At 61.5% G+C, this 16,615-nt stretch overlaps 2 protein-coding genes across 2 annotated transcripts in view; one reads left to right on the plus strand and one right to left on the minus strand.

Moving 5' to 3' along the window:
* Positions 1-6,627: 6,627 nt before the first annotated feature.
* On the plus strand, positions 6,628-8,455 carry PVALEF (parvalbumin like EF-hand containing). The gene is made up of 4 exons (XM_013006266.3): positions 6,628-6,733; positions 7,203-7,338; positions 7,528-7,643; positions 8,399-8,455. Exons 1-4 carry the CDS (start codon positions 6,628-6,630, stop codon positions 8,440-8,442), a joined length of 402 nt encoding a protein of 133 aa, XP_012861720.2. The 3' UTR covers positions 8,443-8,455.
* A 6,453-nt stretch (positions 8,456-14,908) lies between these two features.
* CEP131 (centrosomal protein 131) overlaps positions 14,909-16,615 on the minus strand; it is a 13,791-nt gene continuing 12,084 nt past the window's right edge. The window contains exons 18-22 of the mRNA XM_045299523.1: positions 16,561-16,613; positions 16,132-16,309; positions 15,890-16,044; positions 15,184-15,244; positions 14,909-15,088 (exon numbers count right to left, since the gene is read on the minus strand). Coding sequence (XP_045155458.1) covers positions 15,014-15,088; positions 15,184-15,244; positions 15,890-16,044; positions 16,132-16,309; positions 16,561-16,613 — 522 coding nt within the window. The 3' untranslated portion in view covers positions 14,909-15,013. The remainder of the gene's footprint in view (positions 15,089-15,183; positions 15,245-15,889; positions 16,045-16,131; positions 16,310-16,560; positions 16,614-16,615) is intronic.

The raw sequence follows: 16,615 nt of genomic DNA on the forward strand, positions 1-16,615 counted from the left end.
GGTGGGCCACACAGCTGAGGAGGAAACTGAGGCACAGAAAGTGGGCACCGTGCCCACCACAGGACACGGCCCACCTGACTCCCACACACAATCCCCAGCCTGGCATTCTCTCGGACCACTGGGGTTGGCAAGTGGATGGTTCCAACTGACGGGCGTTTGGTCTGTGTGCTTAAGGGGCTGCACGTTTGATTTCAGGAAAGCTCCGTCCACTGAGAGAAAAGTCCTGGTCGTTTATTCACATCACGGGCCCTGCCTTCCTGGGAAAGGGTCTCCAGGAGGCCTGGCATCACCATCCCGCGGGTCTAGGAGGTTCTCAGCGCGGCAGACCAGCTCCGCTCCCGTCTCTTCTTTGGTGGCAGGAGAACACTCTGGTCTGTGCTCCCTTGTTTAGTCTCCTCCGTTATATCATGGCCTGGGGTGTGGTTATATGCTGGGCTGCTAACCGAGAGGTCGGCAGTTTGAAACCACCAGCCACTCTGCAGGGGAGAGGTGAGGCTTTCAGCTCCCTAAAGAATTACAGGAGCACCTCTGCTCTGTCCTGGCAAGGTGATGTGAGTCGGAATTGACTCGAGGGCAGCGGTGTGGATTTGGGGCTATCTCAAAAGAGATGGACTCAAAATATAACTGAATCCCGCGGAAAGCGCCCTGCCACTCGCGCTTCCTCCGCGGCACAGCAGTGGCGGGACAGGGAAGTCACAGCAGGGCGTGTTGTCTGGGAGCACAGAAAGCAGTTGACAGCAGGCCGAGCAAGCATGCCGGATGAAGTGGGGGGTCTTGGTTCACCCATTGCCCTGGGTTGTGCCGGGTGGGGGGAGGTGCAGCTGCCCCCACCCGTCAGCCCCTCCCATGGCAGCCCCACCCCTCTGCAGCTGCACCCCTCCCATTTGCCAAAGAGACCCCAGGGAGCTGGACGTGCTGGGCTCCCACTTCCTGCAGGGTGGTGTTGGCCCCTAAAAGGTGCCTGCCCTCCCTGGGAGGGTGACAGGAGTTCCTAGTGGCCATCCGGCGCCCCCTTTTCTTTAGGAGGGGACTGTGGCTAGAGAGAGCTTTGTCCTTTATAAACTGGGTTGTTGGGGTGGGGTGGGGGTCCGCAAGGCAGTTTGACCTATACTGACCCCGTGCACAGCAGAGCGAAGCACTGGCCCTGCGCCAGCCTCACAAGGGCTCCTGCAGCCTCGGGGTCCGTCCAGTCTCACTGAGGCCCGCCTCTTTCTCGCCGCCCCTCCACTGTAGCAAGCAGGACGGCCTTCTCCGGGGACTGGTCTCTCCTGAGGACATGTGCCGAGCCTGTGAGATGGAGTCTCGCTCTCCGTGCCTCTAAGGAGCGCTCCGGTCGTCCTTCTTCCAGGACAGGCGTGCGTGTCCTTTTGGCGGCCCATGGAGCGTCCAGTGTTCTCCAGCACTGCCGCCACACAACGCAGAAAACAGGCTTCTTAACAACAAAGACTCTTATTGGAGCACACTCGCCGAGGACAAGCCTGGCGGCTGGCAGGAGGGGGCTCACAGTGGGCGACCACCCCCAGGTGTTGTTCCGGTCTGTTGTGGGGCCAGTGAGACCTCAGCCTCTGAAAGGACAGGGGGAACAGACCACCGCCCCCAGCTGCAAGATGACCCGGGGCCACGCAGGGTGGCTGGTGTGGGTGTTGGTGACAGGAGGATCAGCTGGGCTTGGACATCGGACAGACAGCAGGCCATGGGGACCGCCCGGCGTCTGTCAGCTCCCAGCAGGTGCTGCTTCCAAGGGCCAGGGGAGGCAGGCCTGCCCCCCACCGGCTCTGTGGGCAGCAGGGCTGACAGAGGCCGCCTTCGGGAAGGTTCTACCAAGCCTCCCGCCATCAGTGGGCTGCGTGGAGGGCTGGCCACACCACAGGCCACGGAGCGTCTGGTTTGTGTTTAGTTTGTTCTTCGTGTTTTATTAAAGCATGCTCCTCACTCTACTGCTGCTGTGTGGATGGTGTTAATGGAGGTGAAGCTCACACGCTGTCAGTCACCGCGGACCCACAGGACAGCGTAGGACCACCTCTGTAGGTCTCCCAGGTGGGGGCAGAACGCCGCCTCTCTCTTCCAAAGAGTGGCTGCTCGGTTCAAACTGCTGACCTCTTGGTAACCACGGCCCAGCCTCCAGGGCTCCTTCACAGAGTGATCCTCCCCCATCCAGCAGGGTGAAAAGATGGGGCGGGGGTGGGGGAAGCAGTCACAGTGGGCCGGGAGCTGACGGTTGGGGCAGGCTAGTGTCCACAGCCTTCAGTCTGGATTAGGACGCCACGTAAGGAAAACCACTGTCCTCCCCTCCGGACCAGGAGGGGACGTCTCGATTGATGGAGGAGAAGTGGGAGTCGCCAGTCTTGCGTGGGTCCACAAATCATGCTCCTGGAAGCCGCAGTCTCGAGACCAAATGACGCGTTGCATTAAGCAAATCCGCCGCACGGGCCTCTTTAGCGCATGGGGAAGCAGGGCGGTTTCTCCACTGGGTCCCGCGCAGGTGAAAGTTGGACACGGAGGAGCAGAGGACGGTGGGCTGGAGCGGAATACTGAAAGCACCACGGACTCCTGGAAGGACAAACAGCCCTGTCCTGGGAGAAGTAAGGCCGGAGCGCTCCTGAAGAAGTAAAGATGGTAAGACTTCACCTGACGTCCTTTGGACAGGCTGTCAGGAGAGACAGTCCCCGGGGAAGGACAGCGTGCTTGGCAAAAGAGGAGGCCCTCGACGAGCTGGACCGGCGTGGCGGTGCAGCAGCAGGCTGAGGCCCAGGGAGGCGGTGAGGACGGTGCAGCACCGGACGGCGCGGTGGGATCCTGACGACACCAGTGTGCCAGGACCACCGCCGGCAGCCTCTCAGCGGGGTTAGGCTTCTGACGGTGGGGGCACTCGGGGGACACAGCCTGAAGCACGACGTCGCCCACGTCGTGGGGCGGTGTATAAATGTGGGGTACGTTTTCACAACCCGAGAGTGAGGAAATTTAAAACAGAGAAGGTACCGAGCAGGGCACTTCCGCTTTGCCAGCGATTGACAGCCCCTGGGTGGCCTCGCGGTGAGCACCAGGCTGCGAGCGGAACAGGCCGGCAGTTCGAAACCACCAGCCGTTCCACGGGAGAGTCGGGGCTTCCAACTCGCCAACTGTGCCGTCTCAGACACCCCCCGGGGGCAGATCCGCCCTGGCTTATGGGGTCCCCAGGAGTCGGCATCTACTTGATGGCAGTCTTTGTGTTTGGGTGGGGGTGGGGGTGGGGTACCGGCTGAGACAAGCAGCATCAGGCTCAAAACACAGAATCACAGGAGACGCTATGCCCCACCCCTGACCCCCAGCCCCACCCCCGAGAGGCCCTCTCGACGGGTGTCCCGGGGGTGGCCTCACTTGGGCCAGGCTGGCTCTGCCAGGGCTCCTTCTGTGCCCCAACCCACAGGGGCCACCCCGGCCTGGCCAGCACCCCTGTCTCCTCTCCTGGCCTTCATCTGGCAGGCTGCCTGGACCTTGCTCCTGGCCCCTCACAGTGACCCAGGATCAAAGACCCACTGGCCGCTCAGACCCCTCGGTCAGCCGCTCAGACTCCTTGGGAGCTCGGGCCAGCCTCGGGGACACCATGACCTTGAAACATGAGAGAGAGGGACTGGTCAGGCCTTCACTATGACCGCCGCCCCTGCCATGTCCGGCCTTCGTGTGGCCGGTCCCTAACACCACCCCTGGCCGGCAGGCAGAGCTGGGCTCTCAGGGGGGAGGACATGGTTCCCCACGCCGGGGCCCCTCCCTCCTGGACCTGCAGTGAGCTGGCCTTGTGCAGACCCCCGGGCCACTGCCCAGCCATGGGGCCCTCAGACCCCAGGACACACTACAGCCCGGGGACAGTGGACCCTGGGGCATGCAGAGCCCAGGGACACCCACCATGCAGGGCGGGCCCTGGGATGCACTGCGTTCAGTGGGCCTGGGAGACGCCATGCTCCGCCCAAACCAGACACTTAGGGGGGACGGGGTAGGGGTGGGGTAGAGGTCAGGCGTAGGTCTGGGCATGAAGTGGGGGGCGGGGATTGCTTCAGGCCCCGAGTCCCTGCTGAGGGTGATGAAAACGCTGTGGAAACAGCTCCTGGGGCTTGCACAACGCGGTCAGCCTAACAGACCCGCTCAGCACTTGCTTCCACCCAGCGCGGGCAGAGACTTCCAGAAGGGCGGGCGGACCATGAGACTTCCAGACGGACAGACGGTGGCTGCAGAGGGCAGGAGGGAGGACGCCCAGCCCCTTGGCTCCCAGCCCGTCCTGAGCACTGCCCACCCGAGGGGCCCAGTGTGACCTCCGTGTGGCCAAACCTCCTGCAAGCCCGACCCCCAGGGCCCTCCACCTGCTGGGTGACGCCCACCCTCCCTGAACAGAGCGGCCCCTCACATGGGCAGGGGGTGTGGCCAGGAAAAGCTGTCTCCTCAGCCCCCAACGCTCAGCCTGCAGGCTGCAACAAGCAGATGCCCCTCTCCTGGCCTACACCCCAAATCTGCCCATGCTGGGGCTCCAGCTGGCCTCTAGCTTTGTGTTCCGGGCAAGCCCCTCAGCCTGACCCTGCAGGGGGTCCCTGTCCAGCGCTGCGCTGGGGTACGTCCTGTGGCCCAGGGTCCCCTGTGCCGCTCATGGGATATCTCCTCTCCTGCCCTCTCGGGCTCGCTCGGCCTCAGTCATCTGCCGGCTGGGCTGGGCTCGCCAAGTTCCACCAAGCCCTTGGGGGCGGCTAGTGCCAGGCAGAGGCCCGGGAGGGCAGTGGGACAGGTGCAGCAGGGCTGTAAACAGCCCGAGGCCACAGGTATAAAAGCAGAGTCCCCCCGAGGCCTCTCAGCACCCCAGCCTGACCGCTACCCAGAGCCCTTGAGGGAAGCTGATGAAGGTCAGACCTGGGGGAGGGGAGGGGGGGTCCTTGGGAAGAGGCATGATGGGGCTGCCCCATGACACAGGGTTCTGTGGGGTGACACAGTGGGGGGAGGGGGGGAGGGGACCTCCATGGGCTCTGTGTGGAGGCAGAGGTGCCAGTCCCACTGTCCTGCCCCCACAGCCGTGCCCCTGCCCCCATCAACAGTTGGCCACTGGCAGAGGCAGACATGGACCGAGGGTCCAGGTGGCCTGCTGGCCTGGGGCTAGCAGGAGTCGGGGGTTTTAACCTGGCCTAACAGTTGTGGGTGTAGAGGCAGTGAGGGGTGGGGCCGGGCCAGCTGGGGGGCATGTTGATGCTTGGCAGCGCCCCCCACCTGCCATCCCCACCTCACCTGGGCCTGAGAAAACGCACTGAAAGTCAGCAGCCGGCTCTGCCCTCAGAGCCCTGGCTCCAGCGAGGAAGCAGAGGCACAGGGGGGTCTCTGGCCCCAATGGGGGCCAGGGCACCGGTACAGTCAGGGCCTGCAGACAGGACCGGGGTCCCCCACCACCCAATGCCGTAAACCGGTGACTCTGTGCCTAGCTTGTCCCTGAGACCTCGGGGTCCCCACTCAGAATGAAGAGTTTGGGGCCAGCCTGTGGGCCTTGATCCCTGAGGGGAGGGAGGGGAGGGGGGAGAGGGGACCTTTGCCCCCCCACCTCCCCTTGAGGGTCCCCAGTGACCAGCTGGCAAGCCCCTCACTCTCAGCAGGGGCAGGAGGCTGCCCGGGCTGGAGGGCCGGCCACGCACAGATGCCGGCCGGCTTCCTGGATGTGGAGGTAGGGGTAGAGGTGGAGGTGCTACCTCTGACCCCGTGGGCTGCCCCTCCTGGCAGGCGGGGGATGGTTCCAGAAGCCCCCACCCGCTCATGAACTTTTCAGAAGGCCAAGGCGCCTGGGGCCGCCCTCACACAGAAATAGCTGCCCTGCCCACTCCCCGAACCTGACCCGCCCAGGGGACGCAACCTGAGAGCCGGGCGGGCCGCACATGCAGCCCCGCAGAGGGGCACGGGATGGCCTGACCCCCACGCAGCCCCGCAGAGGGGCACGGGATGGCCTGACCTCCATCCCCATGCAGCCCTGCTGGGCCCAGACTCCCACCCACCTCCTGGCTGGCCGGAATCCGGCCTCTGCACCAGGCACCCCACAGAGGGATAGACACCTGTACCACCTGCACCTGCCCCATCCCCTGCCCCAGCCAATGCATGGGGAGGGCCATGGCAGTCCCTGCTCAGGCTGGGGGTTTGGGGGGGGGCGTGTCAGGCTGAGAATGTGGGGAGACTCACCCCAACTCACAACCCTTATATCAGGCTCTGGGCAGACACTGGTGCCCAGCACCCCCACTGCAGGGCAGGGTAGAGCAGCCCCCTCAGGATGTTGGCTACAGCCGGCCTGGGGTCTGGGCGCCTGTGGCCAAGGTCTAGGCCTGGCCCTGGAGTCACAGATGTGGGTGTGCCCCCACAAATGGCCTTAAAGGTCAGAGAACATTCCAGTTCGGGTGGGGCCTGCTGGACAGGGCACTGACCATGGGGGGGGGGGCATTGCTTCTTCTCTGGCCTGGGGACAATGCCCTCGGTGGACCAGTGACCAAGGGAGGAGTCCTGGGAGGGGCTGGGGGGGCAGGACCACTCCGTGGCCTGAGGCGGCACGGGCCTGCAGCCCTGCTCCAGTCCTTGGGAACCCCACCTGGGCCGGGATGCCCGGGGCGGACCCTCACAGCGCCCCCACCCCCAGGCAGGATGGATGAGGAGTTCTCGTCCCAGATGAAGAAGATGGCGTTGGCCATGGGTACGTCCCTGTCAGACAAGGACATCGAGCTGCTGCCCTCGGACATGAGGCACCACGGTACCACCCCCAGCCCAGCCCCCCACAACTATCAAGGCCCTTCTCAGCTCTCCATCACAGCACACACCCCTCCCTGACACGGTGCCACTGGTGGCATAGCTCCCCAACTCCCAGCACCCACCCCTAGGCACAGCACGCCCAGCAGCACCCACTCCCTCAGCAAGGCCCACCAAAGGGCCAGGGGGTGGGGGGTGGGTAGGCTTACCAAAGGGCGGGGGTAGGGGGGGTGCAGGCCTACCAAAGGGCAGGTGGGGGGGTAGGCTGGGGGGGGTCAGTCTACCAAAGGGTGGGGGGGGGTAGGCCTACCAAAGGGCTGGGGGGGCACCCCTTTCCCTAGACTGATGTTCCAGCATGCTGTGGCCTGTGCGGGGCAGGGGGGCAGAGGGAAGGCTGACAGGACCAGTGTGGGAGTGGGTCCCGGCCAGGGCTGCCCCCTGACCAGCCTGACACACACACACACCACCGCCAGGCTCCTTCAACTACCTCAAGTTCTTCGAGTACATGCAGAAGTTCCAGGCCACGGGGCAGCTGGACACGGTCATTCAGAAGGCCTTCCAGACGCTGGACAAGGACAAGAGCGGCTTCATCGAGTGGAACGAGATCAAGTAAGGCCAGGTCCCCCAGCCCTCCTGCCCCAGCCCCGGGGCCCGTCCAGAGGGCCCCCCGCTGGTCCCTCCTCCAAGGGCCTCCATCTCCACCTGTGAAACCAGCACTCGAAGCAGCCAGATCCTGCCGCCCCAGCTGCCACAGTCCTGTGGCCGGACTCATGCCCGTCCCCCTCCCCCTCCCCCCAGGTACATCCTGTCCACCATCCCCAGCAGTGGGCCGACCGCACCTCTGACAGATGAGGAGGCGGAAGCCATGATCCAGGCGGCCGATACGGATGGAGACGGAAGGATCAACTTTGAAGGTGGGGCAACAGGGGCCCTGTGGGACCCCAACCTCTGACCTAGGCCTCCCCCACGGCCAGTGTGGCCTTCACTGGCCAGGCTCCTCTGCATCTGCAGCCACACACCCATTCTCCGGAGGGGGACACTGAGTCCCAGGGCGGTCTCGGGGCCTAGGGGGTCCATGAGCAGTGGCTGAGGACAGGGCAGCATGTTGCTTGCAGGGACCACCCGGAGGAACTGGAACTGGGGGACCCCGGGACCCTCCCACAACCATCCTGGGGACCCCGGTCCCTGCTATCCCTCTGCCCCAGCTGCTGGAGGACCTGGAGTTCTGAGCAGGGGAGAGGCCCAGGGGCGGCACTTAGCCAGCTCACAGGAGACCCCTATGTGCTGAGGCCGGCCATGCTGCTGTGCCGGGTCACCTTGTCCCCAGGAGACCCCAACTCAGAGCCCATGGGCTTCACAGAGGGCTGCCTGGCAAAGGGCTCACCAGGGACTCAGGTCACAGCCTCCTGGTGCCTCAGTTTCCCCAAGAGCACCTCTTCAGAGGCTCTGGTGGAGATTCCAGAGGGTCCCCAGAGCCCTGTGCCCCCACGGGGCTCACTGTCACCTCTGCCAGGGGCAGGAGGGGCCATCACTGCTGACACTGGGCTCTGTCCCGTCCCCACCAGGGCTGGCCTCCGCCGGGCTATTAGGCCTCCCATCAAGTGTATACGGCTACGGCAGGTGGGCCCGAAGCCGGGCTTAGTGATCAGGGATCTGTCTCCCACTCCAGAATTTTCTGACTTGATCAAAAAGGAGAAGATTCCCAAGAAGTAGTGGCACCGACCCTGGCCCGGCCAATCCCCCGTCACCACTGGGTCCTGTGTGGGGAGTGGACGCTGGAGAGCCGGAGGAGGTGGCCGGCGTGGGAAGGCTTGTCGGGGACAGTGACGCTGAATAAAGGCTGCTGTGGCAGAGCCCCGAGTGGTGTGGGGGCGGGGAGATGAGGGTGGGCGGAGGTGCCTTCCACCCTGCCCCCTGTCCTGCTTCCACCCTCTGGCCCGCCTGTGTAGCCAGCACGCCTGAGACCAGGGCCCTACCTTGCCCTCCCAGCACCCTGCTCTCGGGTTGAGTGTGGAGGGAAGCCCCCAAGAGCCCCCTCCCCAGTCGCCGCGTGCACGCCCCTATGCTTGAGATCGGGGACACCTCCCCACTCTCCGCAGCCTCCCAGGACAGGTCCTCCTCTCCTGGTTGCTCAGTCCCACACCTGGGGGCCCAGCTGCCCACCTGCCATCCCCCAGATGACACCTGCCTTCCTCCCAGGCACCCTACCCCCCTTCTCGGTTACGGCAGTTCGTGCATCCCTGCCCGGTCAAGGCATGAAGGCTCCCTACCTAACCACCGGGTCACCCCACCCGCCCAGCATGCCACCTGTGTGTATCCTGCACCCACTTACCAGGCACACCCAGAGCTCGGCTCTTAGGGACGGATAGGCCACAACCTCTCATCACCCAAGCGCCTGCCAGTCAGGACCCTGTGCTGGGCTGTCACACCCCAGGCTGCTCACTGGCCGGAGGACGCCTGCAATTGGGAGCCCCCGCTGGGACTCCCGCTATGGTGAGCATAGCTTCTCTGCAGTGGCCGAGACACGCCGAACACTCCCATCCCAGCCTGCCTCTGCCCAGCCCAGTACCTCACCATGTGGCCACACCACCGCTTCCTGAGGGGCAGTGGGTGGGAGCCTCCCGGCGGTCAGCCCACCTCAACCCGTCAGCAGTTCCTTCCCCACCCAGCAGCCCAGTGCCTTTGAAAGGAGGGGCTGAGCCTGTTGTCTGAGGCTCCCCATGACCTCTCTGACCTCAGCCTTCTAACCCTGCCTCACGCACACCCTGCCTCGGGCCCTCAGAGACCTGTGTGACCCGGGGGCAGCCTCGTCTCCAGCAGTGTTTGACTCAGATGTCCAGTCCTGGCAAGGTTCTCGTTAGGCCAGGTCCCCAGAGCTGACCCGGTCTCCTGCAGCCTTCCCCACTGCCCGGCACATGCACAGGCCAGGAGAAGCAGCAGGACAGGGGTCCCAGAGCCCGGGGAAGAATGGGACCCAAGGACGAGGTGCCGAGCATATGGGGAGCTGACTGAGGTGCCTGGCCACCCTGTGCTCGGGGTCGGTCAAGGTAGGGACTTTGACTGAGGCTCCCAAGGGGCCACTAGCAGTGGTCACCACTCAAAGTGTGGGCTGGTGGGTGGGTGTAAGTGGGTTTTCATGGAGACTGGAGTCCATCTGCACCCCTGGCCAGCACCGGAGGATCTGCTCATCCCTGCCCAACCCAGTTGCCCTCCATGGGCAGAAGGAAGCCCTCTGGGGCAGGCTCAGCAAAAGACATGGTGTCCGAGCTGATTCCAGCCCCTAGTAAGCCCTGCAGGGTGACACAGAACTGCCCGGGGGTTTCCAAGACTTGATGGAAGCAAACTGCCCCATCTTTGTCCCACGGAGAGGGGCCCAAATCACTGAATGCCCAACCTCTCTGCTTGAAGGCACTATTCCACCAGGGCTCCTGGCTACAACCCTGAACCATATGAAAGACCACGCAGTGGTTTCAAATGTCCGACCTTGCTGATCACAGCCCATGGGTAAGCGCTATGCCACCAGGGCGCCCTGAGAAAGCCCACAGAGGTCGGCAGTCAAAAGACAGCAGACTCACACTTGCAAATTCCAAGGGTGAAGTGATACACAAAACTGGCACCAGATAACGTGGCTTCCAGGCCAGAGTGACTGCAGGCAATGATCACTGCAAGGGGTCACAAGGAACACTTACAATTTAAAACACCAAGGAACAGAGCCACAAACGTGAGTCCGCTCACCGTAGTCTGTCGTATGTCGTACAGGAGCCTTTGGGGGCCTGCTGGAAGGTTCTGGTCCAAGGCCATTGTGGCTGGCTATAAACGGGGGTCTCTGGAACCAGAGGGAGCGCGCAGCTCTTCTTAAAATCGGAGGTGTTTATGCCCGAAATGGGCAGCAAACTTAAGAAGCCAGTCACCCGGGCAAAGGTACCTCCTGCCATGGAAACAGTGGCATGGTTCCGGCTGAATTCTGTAGCACCCTGCCTGTGAAGGCCAGTGGACACAGAGTCCTTGTGATGCTGTGCCCCTCAAGAATGTAAACTGATGGGAAAGTAAATAAATACAATTGTGAATTTGTCACCCAAAAAAGTCAGCAAATATGAGATGCATGATCATGGTGGGAAGTATAACCTTTCTCTCAGAGTAACTGAGAGAATGGGCAGGAAGGAAATCGCTAAGGATTCAGAAGACTTGGCAGCCACAGTGAATTAATCAATAAACACATAGGACGCTGTGTCCAACGGCTGTTGATGACGATGAGGGACTGGGAGTGTCCCTGGGGTAAGCTAGTTAGCCATTCAGAAGTAGACCAATTTGCTACGCCTTCCTCTGAAATTGAGTCTGATTCCGCTGAAATGCCTTTGCGATCCAACGCTTCCACAGAGGTCCTCTGACCATTCGTGTTAGCTTTTACTTCGGTGTCTCATCAGCTTCTGTGTGAGAAACAAATTCAGACACTCGTGTACACGAGATAAATTTATATACAAGAGCAATTGGATATTGAGAAAACATCCCAGCCCAGTCCAGATCAAGTCCATAAGTCTGATATTACCCCTTTGTCAATATTAGTCTATAAATTTTTAGACTCACGCAGCCACGCAAGGACGCCGAATGCAGGAACACCACAGCCAATGGGTGTAAAGTCTTGTGGATTCGGTGGTGGTAGAAGGATCTCAGGGCTGGCGTGGGTCTCCACGAGGCTCCTCCAGCTCCAGGGCTCTGGCTGCCACGAGCCTGTTTCCATCAGGGTGGTCATCGTAACGTGTCACCGGGAGCGTGGGTCCCGCTCCAGCGAGCTATTTAGCTCCCCAGCGCCTCCAAATGAGGTCATCAAGCTGCGACCTGATTGACAGCCTAACTCCACCCCTTCACTCTTAAGTCTCAAATTGACCACAGATGATGAAACTACCACAGGGTCCTGAGAGAAGTGGTGTGAGGACTTCAGCTGGACTTTGCTGTCCTGTTGCAGTGGCGTCTGCAGTCTTGTTTCTCCTGTAAATCAGGACCATGGGAGACATTTTCCGTCTTGGCTGGTTCTCTTCTGTCCTGGTGGGGATGCAGTGGGTGTTGTTGGAATGGACAATTTTTATTAGAACATTTTGGGAGGGGGAAGTAGACCACCCTTAGGGCCAGTTTTAAATTTGTTTTAGTTTTATTAATTTCTACTTTCTTTTCTTTAAAAAAAATCATTTTATTGGGGGCTCTTAAAGCTCTTATCACAATCCATACATCCATCGTGCCAAGCACATTTGTACCTATGCCATCATTTTCAAAATTGTTTCGACTTGAGCCCTTGGTATCAGTTCATTCCCCCCTCCCTCCACTTCTTCCCTCATGATCCATTGATAATTTATAGTTCTTTTTTTCATGTCTCCCGTCACCCATCTTTCTGTTATCCTTCCCCCTGGGAGGGAGTTATATGTTGATCATTGTGATGGGTTACCCTTTTCCAGCCCCACCTTACCCTTACCCTCCTGGTATCACTACTCTCATTATTGGTCCTGAGGGTTTATCTGTCCCAAATTCTCTGTTTCCAGCTCTTATCTGTATCCCTGCACATGCTCTGGTCTAGCTGGATTTGTGAGGTAGACTTGGGGTCAAGATAGTGGGAGGTGGGGAGGAAGTATCAAAGAACTAGAGGAAAGTTGTGTTTCATCGGTGCTATACTGCACCCTGACTGGCTCGTCTCTTCCCTGTGACCCTTCTGCAAGGGGATGTCCAGTTGTCTACAGATGGGCTTTGGGTCTCCACTCCGCCGTCCACCTCATTCACTCTTTCTTTTCTATTGGGGTTTTTGTCTGCTTCACTGCTTTTGTTTTCACAAAGAATTATTTTATCTTGTAGTGTTGATGTTATTTTTCAATGCACATATGCAACATTAACAAACTAGCCAAATGTTGAGTCGTAGAGCAATTCTCAAAGAATTGAAATGAAGCATGGTCTCTGACCTAGGATATGACTTAGATTTCTTGGAACAAGACAAACAATGCAGATCTAAACAGATCCATGGATTAGTGAAACCAACAAGGAAATTAGAAAGGAATTTGAACGTAAGTCATGAAAATGCATAGGGCAATTCATAGCCTTCATTTAGGGGGCTATAAAAAGTTAAAATTATACTCAAAGGAATGAGAGGAGCCCATCGAATCAGGTTCATTGATTCTCTGTCGGTGCCCGATTGGGGCTCAGGCTGTTGTCCCGAGTGCACACCTGGGTGAAGAGGAACTCAAGTGCCGTGTGTGTTTGACAAGGTCACCTGCCTTGAAATGAAAAGGAATCGGGGTGGGGGCATGGGTCAGAAGGGTTTCTTTCGAGAACAAAGCCCAGGAGGGTTGGCTGTGAGGAAGAGGGGGGACAGGGGCTCAAATTTACCCCAAGCAGAGTGCATTAACCACACTGCCTCAGCCTAGCCGGGGGTGCCCTCTCCTCTAGGGACCTTGTTCTTCCTAGGGTTGCAGACACTTGCCCCCGGCCACCCTCCCACCACCCACTGCCTTCCTCGATTCCAACTCTCTGCCCCACAGGACGGTTTACCAGGCTGTGATTCTATAGACACAAACTGCCACATCGTTCTCCTGCGTGGCAGCCAGGGGGTTTGAACAATTTACCTTTCGGATGGTAGTTGAGTGCTTCAACCACTGCATCACCAGGGCTTTGAAAATCATGAGCCTCCAGACACCCCTCCCCTTGACTACACCCCTCCCCTCCATGCACCCATAGGGCCCATCAGCTCTCCGGCTGCCCGTCCAGCTGCTGGGACTCTAGCCACTTTCAGTGGACAGTGCTGTAAGGCTGAGAGGCCACAGGAGTGCCAGGGTTGTCCTAGGAATCTGGGCTGAACAGCTGACCCCAGACCACAGTGATGCCCTGTCCCTTTCTTGGGTACATAAGGTGCCCAAGTAACCCCCAGGGAGGCAGCCTCTGGAGGGTACTGGCACTGCCACCATCACCATGGGCAGGACTTGGGTGGGACAGACAGGGTGTCCTTGCTGTACGTGATAATGAACCCAGGGCATAGGACACGGAGACCAGGGTGGGCGCCACAGTTGGCTCACTGTCTGAGTGACTGAGTAGGCAGGGACAGAAAGAATGAGGGGGCCCCAGCTCTCCCTCCTTGCAAAGCACCACCCCCCCCTCAGTCAGGAGACTCAGTCCTTTCTCTGAGAACAGCTGCAGTCGAGGGAGGTAGGGGGCACCACTTTCCCACCCCCAGATCCATGCCAGGGCTGTAAGCAGCGTCTGCCACCACCATTCCTCCCTACCTCCCTCTCCCCGTGTGGAAGTGCCTGGAGCCAGCTCCTTCTGGGGCACCAACTGTGGCATCTGGGCCTTGCTGGGCCCCTCCAGCCTGGGAGGGTGGGGGCAGTGCAGCCAAGGCAGGTGAGGGCATGGAGTCATGGGCATTTGAGGGGTCCTCCCTCTGGGCAAGGGGCCTGGAAGAACCCCCAACAGGCTAAGAAAGAGTCCAGTCCACTCGGTTTGCCTACAGGGAGCTGGACCTCGCTTGGCATGGCCCCAGGGATTCCTGCCCCGTGTAGATGGCGAGACCCAGGCAGGGCAGGTGCCCGCTGGAGTCAGCAGCTCCTGTTCATCTGTCTATCTGGTGCTGACCCAGAAGGGATAATGCTTTTCAGGTGTGAGAAGACCCAGGCTGACGCCCACCCCTGTCCTCCCCCGCTTTCCTCACGGACACCTGAGAAAAGGGGGCTGTCTCAGAAGAAAGCCCTGCAGCGACTGGGGGGTGGAGAGCAGGGAGCTTGGGACGAGGGGAGCCCCAGCACTCCCTCCTGAGTGCAGACCTGCCTAGACCCCTCCCAGGGGCAGGCGGGCCACCGTCCAGGGCCCCCTCGTGTGGCTCTGGATGGGGGTCCAGCCGGCGCTTGGCAGCAATGCTTCCTGAGGGTCCCCAAGGGGGGCAGGGTTCAATACTGCGGCCGGGGTTGTAAGCACCCGAGCATGTGGTGGGGGCCTGGGCTTGGGGTGAAGGGAGAAGAGGGGGAGAGAGGGGCGCTGAGAGGTCTGGGGATGGACGACAGGGCTGTGCTCTGGGTAGGGTGAGCGAGGTGAGGTGGGCCAGCCTAGCTGGTGGCACTGAGACCCCCCCTCCCTTGCAGTCCCTCTCTGGGGGCCCCTCGGAGGCCTCCAGCCGTGCCCCAGCCCAGAGCCAAGGACAGGGGCACACAGCTACAAAAGCACTTTTACTATCGAAATGTGGTGGAGGGCCTTGGGGGTGGGAGTGTGAGGAGGAGGCAGGGCTTTCAGGGCGGCTACTGGCGACTGTGTCGGAGGGTCACTTGGCGGTCAGGGCCGGGCGCCTGCGCTGCTCCAGCAGCTCCTCCAGGTGGTCAGCGCGCTTCACGGCGGCCTGCAACACACAACATGTGCCTCAGGCCTGGTGACCCCACTGCCAGGCCCTCCTACACCCCCACCCGCCCGGAGAGCCCGCCCCCAGGCACCCACCTCATGCTGCTCTCGGAGGGTGCGGACTGCCTCCTCCTTCCTGGCCAAGGCCAGCTTCACCCTGTGGGCGCGTGACAGTGGACTGTGCAGTTCTACCAGGCAGCGGCGGGGAGCACTGCTGACCCTGTGCTGGGCTGTCGGCAGCAGGGCTGAGACCCCAGGGTACCTCGAGGCAGCCAGGAGTCCCGGGAGTAGGGGCAGTTAGCCTTCGGACATGCTCAGCTACCAGTCCATGCCCAGGGGCCCCAGATGATCCCCCAGGACCCTCCCACTTCTCCAACACAGTCCAGTTCTGCGACCACCTGCCCATGAGGTGCTGAAGTCTGCCCCTATCCCTCTCCGTCCGTGGGTATGTGCCGCTAGTGTGCCCTCCCCTTGGGCACGGCCCCCACAGTGCCCCGTTGCCTGGAATATGCTCTCCTACAATGTCCCCTTCACCTGGGATATGCCTGCCTACAATGCCCCCTTCACCTGGGGTATGTTCTTCTCCAGCGTCTGCTTCCCTGGAGCATCCCCCTGACCTGAGGTGCACCACCCCCAGCGTATGCCTCCCTGGGGTACGCCCCAGCAGCGTCTCCCTGACCTGCAGTGCGCCTCCCCAGCATCTATTCCCCTGGGGTACACCCCACGCAGCACCCCCCTGACCAGCAGTGCATCCCCCCAGAGTCCACTCCCCTGGGTGCACCCCCAGCAGCATCCCCCTGACCTGCGGTGCACCTCCTCCAGCTCGTCCTGCTTCTCCCGTGCCAGGCGCCCCAGCTCGGCCCGCAGACGCTGGCTCTCCCCCTCGGCGGCGGCCAGCTGCTCCGCAAACCGCCGGGCTGCCTGGCCGCCTGGCCCCGCCGCCAGCTGCTCGTTCTCCTGGGCATGGGGGGTGGAAGTGGGGGCTGAGCCTGGGCTGCCGCAGGGGGTCCTGGGGCCAAGGTGGGGTGCCAGCCGCCCACTCACCGCCCTGGCGTCCTCCAGCGCACGCTCCTTCTGCCGCAGCAGTCCCTGCAGCCGCCCGGCCTCGCCCTCGGCCTCCCCAAGACGGTTCTGGAGCTCCGAGCACCGGACTTGCAGCCGCCGCTCGGACTGCACCAGCTCCAACCGCTCCGCCTCCAACTGGTCCCGAAGGCGCTGCACCCTGGGGGAGAGTCAGTCCTGGGGTGCCCAGCCAGGTGCCCATAACACCCTGGCCCCGCCCACCAGGCGGCCACACGCTGACTGCAACCCTGCCCTCGACACGCTGGCCTGACCAAGTGTCCTGTCCACCTCCACTGCCAGAATCCACCTGATTCCAGCTGCCACGCCCCCAAGTGCCCCCCTAAAGCCTTCCCCATACCCATGGCCCCAAGCCACTCTCCCCCCTCCCCTCCACTGGTGGCCATGGCCCACCCCTTGCCACCAGGCATCGGGGAGCCCCCCAGCGCCCTGGCCGGCACTACTCCCT

Source organism: Echinops telfairi, unplaced genomic scaffold (genome assembly GCF_000313985.2).
Source record: "Echinops telfairi isolate 266 unplaced genomic scaffold, ASM31398v2 ScPeMD7_7458;HRSCAF=8496, whole genome shotgun sequence".
Taxonomy (NCBI): Eukaryota; Metazoa; Chordata; class Mammalia; order Afrosoricida; family Tenrecidae; genus Echinops; species Echinops telfairi.